This window comes from Rattus rattus, chromosome 13, assembly GCF_011064425.1.
Source record: "Rattus rattus isolate New Zealand chromosome 13, Rrattus_CSIRO_v1, whole genome shotgun sequence".
NCBI lineage: Eukaryota > Metazoa > Chordata > Mammalia > Rodentia > Muridae > Rattus > Rattus rattus.
Window position 1 is genome coordinate 41,187,046 of NC_046166.1, and position 10,491 is coordinate 41,197,536.

At 41.4% G+C, this 10,491-nt stretch overlaps 1 protein-coding gene across 1 annotated transcript; it reads right to left on the reverse strand.

Annotated features, from left to right (window-relative positions):
- Positions 1-8,072: 8,072 nt before the first annotated feature.
- LOC116914453 (NADH dehydrogenase [ubiquinone] 1 alpha subcomplex subunit 3-like) lies at positions 8,073-8,327 on the reverse strand. The gene has a single exon (XM_032918755.1). It carries the CDS (start codon positions 8,325-8,327, stop codon positions 8,073-8,075), a length of 255 nt encoding a protein of 84 aa, XP_032774646.1.
- Positions 8,328-10,491: the final 2,164 nt, after the last annotated feature.

Sequence of the window (10,491 nt, forward strand, 5' to 3'; positions counted from 1 at the left end):
CCAAGGAAACCACAGCTGTCATTTAAGAGCTTTCAGACTGTTTAGATATTTAGAACACCAGGAATGTGGAGAGGCAGAATACTCTAGATTGAGCGGCAAAGTTAATGTAGACTATCTTAGTCTAGGTTAATTACTATTTGCTGCTAAATTCTGTACCTGACCTAATAATCTCATGACTAAAACTCTTAGCATCTATCCCTAATCCAGACACTACCAACCCTAAATCGAAGGACACAGAAAGGTCATACTGGATTCCTGTAGATTCTCCTGCCTTCTCATAGCCAAATGACCATACTAACATACTTAGTAAAACTAGGAAATTTGTGTCTTGTATTTTTTTCTTCTTTGACTATAAACTTCACATAATCTCTTTGAGAAGGACTTGAACCTGAATTCCTGGCCTATAGTCAACCATAATGTAGTTTGGAGTAAACTATTTTCTTATTACTTTGAAAGGAAAACTATTATGATAGTCAACTCAAGGAGAGATGAATAGGTTTGAGATTGGAGGTTTGCATTATTGATAAGGGGTGGGACAAGCATTAATTAAAAGATGGTGTGTGTGTGTGTGTGTGTTTTCTTAAGAGGTCTATAAAGGAACTATGTTTGTAAATTTTTATTGCTGGCACAAAATGTCTGCAATAACAGCTTAAAGAGGAAGCGTGGGGTTGGGGATTTAGCTCAGTGGTAGAGCGCTTGCCAAGAAAGCGCAAGGCCCTGGGTTCGGTCCCCAGCTCCGAAAAAAAAAAAAGAAAAAAAAAAAAAAGAGGAAGCGTTTATTTTAATGCTTGGCTTTAGGCCACAGTCATGTGGCCCTGCTATCCTTGGATCTGTGTGGGGTAGGGGTAGTACAACTTGGATAAAAATGCTCACTTCATAGCAAGCTATGAAGATAATTTTCAATTTCATGCAACCCAATTTTTCAGTTCTCCATATGATTTCCTGAGTTATTGGAGTTATTCCAGAAAACTCATGTGTGTACCTTTATCTTGAAGACTTTCCTAATATCTCATTTAAGTCTTTTGATCTTGTTTGAGATGATTTTTATGCAAGCTGAGAGATGGGAACTTTTTCATTCTTCTACATGTGGCTAATCAGTTCTCAGTAGCATTCGTTGAAAAGGCTCCCCCTCCAAAAAAAAAAAATGTGTTTGACAATTGTCCTAGTTAGCTTTAATTAACAGCTTTATGCAGCCTAGAGTCATTTGAGAAAGATATCCCAATTGGCCTGTAGGCATGTCTGTTGGGGGTTGTCATGGTGCTAATTGATGTGGGAGGGACTGGCCCTGGTCCTGGACTATATAGGAAGCTAGCTGAGTATGAGAATGAGCAAACCAGCAAGCAGAATTCCTTCATGATTTCTACTTCAGGTTGGTTCTTGAGTTGCTGCGCCAACATCTTTTATGTCAGACCAGGACCTGGAAGTGTACGTCAAATAGACTCTTCTCCCCCTGTTGCATATGGGTTTATTTTTGGGCCTCTGCGCACTGGCCGTGTGTCTCTGTTGTTATTGAGCTGGTGCCACTCTGTCGTCTTACTGTGCCTCTGTAATATAATGTGGAGTGCAGTGCTATGGTAATTCCAATATTTCTCTTTTTGCTTAAGTTTACTCAGGCTGTTCAGGGTCTGGTCCTTTGTGGATATTGTCATAGAATTGTGTTCAGGATTCCCATTGACTCTGCAGAACACTTCTGGTATTGTGGCCATTTCCACAATGCTAATCCATGAATGTGAGAAGTCTTTTAATGTTCTAGTATCTTCGTTTTCTTCAGCTGTTTTTATCGTACAGGTCCCTCACCTCCTTAATAAGATTTATTACTAGATGTGGTTTTCAGGCTACTGTGATATTTTCCTGATTTGTTTCTCGACATAGCCAAGAAAAGCTGTCTCTTTGTGTCCAATGAGCTTATTTTTAATATGAAACTGGATAATGCAACATTCAGTGCGTGTGTTTATATTTTTGTATCTTCTTGATGGAATGGTGCCCTTTCGTATTGACTTTCTTATCTCTTATGACTAATCTTAGCTTAACTTCATCACAGCAACTTTATCAAAGCTCTAGCTTGCTCTCTGTTTTCAGTAATGTCTCCAACCAAAAGGCAAGTTGTGGAAGGAAAGAGAAGCTTGGAACAGAGATGGTGGAGAAATGATGCTTCCTGGCTTATACCCTCGAGCTTTTTAACTTGCTCTTCTGTATAACGTAAGACTGTCTGTCTTGGTGTAACACTGTGTACAGTGGTGTGGTGGTTTAGGAATGGCTCTCATAGACTCATGTGTGTGAATGCTTACCCATAGGGAGTGACACTATTGGGAAATATGGCCTTGTTGGAAGTGCACTGTATCCTCCACATCAATTAGTAATCAAGAAAATAGCTCATAGAATTGTCCATAGGCCAATCAGATTGAGGGAGTTCTTCAGTTGTGTTTCCCTCTTCCCTGGTAACTCCAGGGTTACGTCAAGTTCACAGCTGAAGTCAACTATGAAAAGTATAGTTCCTTCTGCTTATTTGGGGTTTCTAATTTCTTGTTATATCACCATGATTTCACTCTCAATATCCGAGTGCCCTTGCCAGCGAGGTGTGTTTATTGCAGACAAACAGTCGATTCTGTTTCATAACCTACTCAGCTCTTCTGTAGTTTTAAAAAGAGAAATTTCAAAAACTCATGTAGTTATAATTTGTCTACTTCTATATTTGGTGTGAGTGTGTATGTAGGAGTGGATCGATGAGGGTATCCATGTGTAATCTTCACATGTGGAGGTCAGAGGCCAACTTGGAAGAGTTGATTCTCTCTTTCCGTCCTGGGGAATTGAACTCAAGGTGTCAGGTCTGACAGTGAGTGTCTTTATTCTCTGAACCGTCTTACTAGTCCTGTGCTGAATCTTTTGAATAAAAACTTAAGAGCATCCATGCTGATGGTTATTACTGAGAAGTATTCGCTAATTTCTGCATTTGTGTTGGTTGTCACTCTCGTTGATTGACATACACCTCTTTGTCTTTCTCCTTGACTTGAAGAGTTTTCTGGTTTGCTCAGTTGTATGTATTTGATTCTTTTCTTGTTTTAATTTGTTCATCTTTTCCTCTTTGAAACTTGTTCCTTCCTAAGCTCTCCTGGTTGTCAGTGCCTCTCCTTCTTTTTGTGTGTAGAGTTAAAATATCTTCCACAATTGCTGGCTTAGTGAGCAGAGCTTCCTTTGGTTTGTGTTATCTTGGAAGGTCTTTATTTCTTCTGACTTTAAGATAACGATGCTAAATATAGTAATCTTGGTTGGCAGTGGTTCTTTGGACCTGAGGCATGTTGGTCCATACTTTCCTGGCTGTTAATGCTTCTGCTGCGGGACTCTGATGTTATTCTGATAACTCTAGCTTCAGGGGTTGGCATTTTTGTCTTGGAGTTTTTAATTCTTGTGTTTCTTTCTCTTTTTTTTTTTTTTTATCTCTATGGTCTTAAATGTTTAACCATGGTGAGATTTGATCAGATTATTTTCTGGGCATCTCTGTTTGGGATTTTAAATGTTGCTGGTCCTTTTCAGCCCTATCTTTCCCTAGATTTAGGTAATTATCTAATATAATTTTTAAGTGGGTTTTCAACTGGTTTAGTCTACTTTGTGATTTAGGTATGGTCTCTTGGTCTTCTCCAAGAATTCTCAAAAGCTATGGCAGTGTGTATTTCACTTCTTGCCTGTTTATTGGTGTCTGAGTGTAGCAGTTCCTTGAGTTTGTCTTCAAACTCTGATAGTCTTTCTTCTGCTTTCATTAGTGATTTTTTTTCCATTTTTAATTTGAGCTATTGGCATTTCATTTCCAACGTTTTTGATCAAAATATCAATTTCTTTCATTTTATCTGCTCCTTTGTGTGTATGATTATGTATGTTGTGTCTGTGCATTTATTTATGTGTATATGTGCATGCTTTGTGTGTGTGTGTGTGTGTGTGTGTGTGTGTGTGTGTGTGTGTGTGTGTGTGTGGAGGCTACAGGTTGACATCATGTATCTTAATTTCAGTCTACCATATTTTTTTGAGACCAACTCTGTCAGTAAACCAGGAGTTCACTGATCTGGCCAGGCAGACTAGCCAGTGAGTTCCAGGATCCATTTCCCAGAGTTGGGATTACAGATGTATGCCTCCATCTGCAACTGGGTATGCAAACTCAGGTCCCCACATTTGCATGGCCAGTACTTTACCAGCTGGGCCATTCCCCATCTGAAACTGCAACTTTCTCTCCTGGGTCCTGAATTGACTTCTTTACTTCCCTTATATGTTTGTCTGACTACTTCTGAGATTGCTGTCTTTTAAAACTTGACTTCAGAATTTTTTTTTTTGTAGGGGCTTTCAGTATCTTTGGCATTAGTTACCAAAGGTTAAGCAATGCCATGTCTTTTTATGTTTCCTGAGCTTTGCACATCTGTTAGTATGGATATGTCTTCTGTTTTGTTATTGTTGTTGTTTGTGTGCGATGCGTGTGTGTGTGTGTGTGTGTGTGTGTGTGTGTGTGTGTGTGTGTGTAGTGGGGGACTGTCTTCATAATTAGCAACTTTATCTTGAGGATTTGATATAGAGTTACAGTTAAAGTAAATGAAAACTGACAACTATACCACCAATGACCACAGAAAAGAAAATGACAGACAATAGTAGAGAATAAGTTTTAATCAAGGCAAACGTGATAATAGTGAGTTAAAACAAGAAAATCTCATGGAACAGGGAAAAGGGAAGAAACAGCAGGGTTAAATAAAAGACAAGAAAACGGGGAAAAGGGAGAAAATATAAAGAAGAGGCAGAGAAAAAGAAATAATTGCTAAAAACAATTTAGTTACAGAAAAAAGAAGACGCATTGTAATGTGTAGTTTCTACTACACAGCTTTGAGTTCCCGGTGAGTTGCAGATGAACACCCATCTAGGTCCAGGAGCTATCTTGGATCTGTGGATAGAAAACACACACACACACACACACACACACACACACACACACACACACACACACACACACGTGCTCGATCCTTGGCTGACTCAATGCCTGGGCACTACTAGGCCCAGTTGGGGAAGTGGCCAGAGGCCACTTACAGGAAAACTTACATGGCTGGTTGACTTTATCACCTTTGATCCTGAGTCCCCTTCTCCTCTCCCCCAGTCTTCTGATTCTTCTCCCCTCCCTAGCCAGCAGGAACCCGGAAGTCCTGCCTCTTTATTCCACCCAACCATTGGCCACTGGCATCTTTATTGATAGATCAAAAACCAATTGGGGATGAGGACCTTTAGGGGTCAGTAAACACAGATCAAAGGCACCAAACCCTTCCCCCACTACTCCCTTCAATGCATTGATAAAATTAGATAAACAAAGAAAGATAAAAATTAAAACACAAAATTTTAAAGATAAAATAAAATAGCATAAACTATATCAAAAAAGGAAAGGGGAAAATTAAATGGAGTATTGGAGTGGTCTCTTTTTGGGTCCTCTAAAAGCACAGTCTACCAGGGAGTGATGGGAACTGGAAGTTCGTCCTTTCCTACATCTCAGGCTGGTCAAGGATCAGTTACCCATCAAGGTTCTCCTTACTGTAGAAGCTTCCCTTCTTCAGGAGCTACTGCTGGCCACAGTCTGTTCTGTAGTCTCTAAGCCTGAGAGGTTCTTGCTTTCAAGACAACCTACACCCCAATATGCACCCCGGGGTCCTTAGTGTTCTTGACATAAGTTACAAGTCATGTACTCTGGTAAAGGCCAAAAGCCTCCACCGCTCTAGTAAAATGTATAGTCAAATCAATGCTGCTTTAAGAACTCTTTGTTTACTAAGACAACCTTGAAAGGATTTTCATCCCCTGACACTTAAAGAGCAAACTGAATGTGAGTGTTTGTGAAGAGTGGGGAACTTCTCTAAGCATTTTAGCTTTGGTTTCAGGGACTTCTTGGTTAGTTTAATTTTTTAACGTTTATTTTAATTATCTTAAATTATGTGTATGTGTGTCTATGTGGGCATGTGCATATGAAGTCAGGACCTGCTGAAGCCAGAGTGGGAATCCTGAAGCAGGATTCACAGGGATCTGTGAGTCACCTAATATGGGTACTGGGAAGCAAGTCTGGGTCCTCTGTAAGAGCAATACAGGCTTTTAACTCTTGAGCCATCTCCAGCCCCCTGGTCGGCTTTAGAATACAATTTAAATCATGAAAGTAGGGGAGAGGCAAAGAGATGTTAAGGTTTCATATTTAAGTAAGTCCACTTTATTCTTTCTTTCCTTTTTTGCAATAACAGTAGAACAAAATAAGTTAGATTGATCACATAAGAAATAGTCAAAACTGTAAGTAAAAGTTCGGCTAAAGTTGGTGTTCGAGGCTGCTTTAAACGGTGGTTTTACCTTTTAAATCTTTAAACAGTGGTTTTACCTAAGCATGAAAGTGTTTTGAAATATGTTTTCATATTTAATTATGTACAGCCGGAGGTGGGGAATCTGCACATGTGAGCACATGGGCACAGGAGAATTAAAGAAGGGTTTGGAATCTCTGGAGCTGGACTTACAGGCAATTATCAGGTGTGATATGGATTCTGGGAACTGAACTCAGGTCCTCTGCAAGAATAGACAGTCTTTACTGCTGAGCCATCTCACCAGTCCCCAAGATATTTATACAACATTCCAAATGAATGGAAATCTTAAGGTTTTAAGAAAATTTATTTCTCGGGGTTGGGGATTTAGCTCAGTGGTAGAGCGCTTGCCTAGGAAGCGCAAGGCCCTGGGTTCGGTCCCCAGCTCTGAAAAAAAGAACCAAAAAAAAAAAAAAAAAAGAATATCAAAGACTGAAAAAAAAAAAGAAAATTTATTTCTCAAAATTTGCTTTTGAGCGGTGGGTTGATTTTTGTGAGCAGAGGGTAGAAGAGGAATAGGAAGTTGATCCTCTACAGACAAACCTTCCAGTTATCTGTGACTGAAAAGCATCAGAAACATGGCCTTCCTGGCCCTTCCTAGGTGGAGTATGTAATGTCATAATTTGTATATGTTTTTTATTGCAGTAAAGATACATCAAATTTACCACTTAGATTTTTTTGGGTGTCCAAGACAGTCTCTTTAATTATATTCACAATGATGTGTGTCATCATGTGTGATCATCGGGTATTTCCAAACATTTCATCGTCCCTGATAGAACTCTGTCCGTTAAGCAATAGCCACCCCCACTTCCCACACCTCCCACCTCAATATTCCCCCACTTCCACCACTCCTACCTTCTGGCCCTTCATTTCCCTACCCCCATCCCCACCTCTCCTGTCCCCTCCCACCCTTTCCCCCAACTCTCCACCCTCTGCTCCTCCCCTGTGTCTTGGTACCTCCCTACTCATTCCAATCTCTATCTGTTCTCAACCTCTAGGTATCCTCAAGTAGAAACAGATGACATTTGGCCTTTTCCTGTGCCTGAGTTCTTTCACTCAGTGAGGTTCACCTGTCACAATTTGATTCCTTCTTACAGATTAGCAATATTCCACTGTATGGGAATAACACATTCTGGTTTTGCATTCATTTCTTGACCGTACTTTGAGAAAACTGCTCCTGAAATCAAAACAGAAAAGAAGTTCCAACAAGTGATTAGATAGCTTTTGTTTGTGCTGAACCAGATGCGGTAGGCGTCAGCACAGGGCCGTTAGTCAGAGTGCAGGCATCATCCCTGTGGCTGGCACAAAAGCCATTCTCTACCCTGGATTCACAGGATAAGTTAATTTCCCTTGGGGCCAGGGTTTGAACTGTCCCCTGGATGCTGAAGAAAGCATGACTCTCTGTCCCAAATTCTGTGTGGTGAGAATACTTTTACCAGGGAAAATGTTCGCAGCTGATTGCTTTTGAGGAACACTGACTTTCTTTCCAATCAAAAATCTTGATAAAATGTATTGTTTAGGTGGAAGAATTTGAAGCTTTAACACGTGTAAGTGATAAGAAAGAGTGAGGGGAAAAATGTGTTTTCTTTTCCCGTTTCAGAATACATGCCACAGATCTCTAGAAGCTGGATGACACACGTATTCTTTTTTGGGGGGCTTATTAGTTTTCACATTTTTATTAGAGGGCAACAGGGAAGGAGCCTCTTCCATCAGCAGAGGCATTCACAGGTTCTTCAGCCTTTCCAGGCTTGGGCTCAGACGCTCCTGTGGCTGACTGGGCACACCAGGCTCATTCCCATTATCTCTCACAGGCACTGGGCAGTCGTAGGGTGTGGCCTTGCTAATCACTCCAGCGTACTTGATGTAGGGGCTAATCATGGGCAAAATTACAGCAAGGTCCCAGACAGAGAAGGACACCACCAGCACCGGCTCCTTCGCCCGGGCATTCTTGAAGAAGTCGGAGCTTCTCCCCGCCATCTTGGTCTTGGACAAGAGCTCACAAGGATTCTTTTTTCTCACACAATCTTATTATTTTTTTCTTTTCCTGTCTCTTCTCTCAATCCTTTGTCATTTATGAATTCATCTATTCGATAATGTCAAATAATTAATAATTAACCACTAATAGGTTAAAAATTATATTTCAAACAATTAGTTAAAAACCAAATATTATTAATAATAATTCAATCCCTTATCATAGGTGGTTAAATGGACCATATTGGAGTCATAGTCACAGTTCTCTAAATGAGTTCCCAGTAGCTCTCAGTGACTCACACCCTGGCCTGATTCCCTCAGCCATTTAGTCCTGGAAACATGAGAGCCACAGATGTGCTACACAGGGAGAGACTGAATGTAGTGGGAGATGTTTATTCTTGATTTGCATGTACATAATTAGTGTTAAATTATCTCACAGCAGTTTCATGCATCCTGGTGATGGTGAACAGCCAGCTTCACAGGAGAACTTGGAACGAGTTCCTTTCCCCACTGTTAGGCACAAGCTCTTTCCATGGCTCAGGTAACTCCGACAAACAGGGAAAGAGCTGCAGACAATTCAAGCTGAACAGAGAACCTGAACCCAAATCCCACCCATTCGCCGTGCCTCTTTCCTTCTCAACAGACGCTTGGAGGATGTGGATCCAGGGAGAAGCACGTGGGCCTTCACAATGTTTGGCTGAGGAAAGTTCTTCAGGTAGTTAAGAACCTGGTAGCTAGTTTAGGCCTCCATTCACAGGAAAGCTGATTGGTGAGAGTGGGAGTTGTACTACTAACTGGACGTGGCAGATCTGCCTTCCTACCCATGAACCCCTGGGACAAACAGCGAAGCCTTGTTATTAGAGGTGATTATCCTCCAGGCTGAATTAAGGTCCAGATCCAAGAGTTAGACCTGGTGTTCTTTGATCTGAGCGGATTTCCCTGACTTGGGTAAGCAGAGGGTGCTTATTCACCCACCCAAGACATAGGAGCGCAGAATTAGAAAGGGCCTCAAGCTGGCTGGAGATGGGATCCTGAAAGCTCTTCCAATCTCCCTGGATCAGAAGCATAGGGTGTTGGACCAACTTGGAAGAATTCTACACAATAAGACTTAAGTAAGACTCCAGGGGTGGGAGACAATAGAAGAATTCCAACCTGAAGATCACAAAAACTATTGTTTCTGAGTCAAAGTAAAACAATATAGATGAGTGTCCACACTAAAAATGCTAGTGTTAAGAATGACGCCACAAAGCGGGACACAGGTGTGCAAAGAAGTGACCTTTGCTAGTCTAAGACGAAACAAATGGTTGCTCTTTTAGTGTGAGAGGAGTGAATCTTCCTTGATGGTTCTGAAAGAAAGCTCTTCTGCACCTGGGCTATTGTGGAGGAATTCTTGAGCTCTGAGCGACGAGTGAGCGGACAGCCAGGTAAACCATGGAGTCATAGACTGTTGAGTTGCCCGACTTGCAAGACTGCATCAGGCAAGTGTTCTTGTATGAGAATTTAGCCTTCTTGGACCCACTTAGCTCCCCTTGTGATGGTGCATTTTATTGGGAAGGTCTATGCATAAGAATCTTCATTTCATGCCTGCCTGCGGTGTAGTGTGAGAAGGCGAATGAATGAAGCCAATAGGAGGAGTGGGTAATAGAAGCATGTGCTCACCTTTGGTCTAGAATGTTAAACGAGAGAGGAATGCCTTTTTCCATGAGCCAAGCCAAGCAGCCCTCAGGGCTCAGACCCTGAGACAAAGTCCACCTTCCTTCTCAGTACTAGAGGGGGCACAGGAAGTCCTAGCTGGTCCTCATCCTTTCTTATAATTCCCCAAGGCCAGTGAGGTATAGAATCCAAAGAGAAGTCCATTTCTTCTTTCATGGTCTTGTTCATGTGTCAGAAGTTCTAGTCTTAGGGAGCGTCCCCACAGCTTCTAACTTTCTAGGAAAACTAGAAAATTGACTCCCTAAAAATTGCAAGCTGCCATTCCCCGAGCTTTCTTTTATTTAACTTCCCTTCGGGTTTGTTTCCCAGTTTTGTGTCTGATTGTCTGTATGGCCTTAGGTACCTCAGGGTAGTTATGGAGACTTTCTGAGTCAGAGTCTGCGTAATGGGATCACAGGGCCCATAATGTCTTCTACTTGAGGTTAGTCCGAAGGTTTCCTGATAAGATCAATGGATT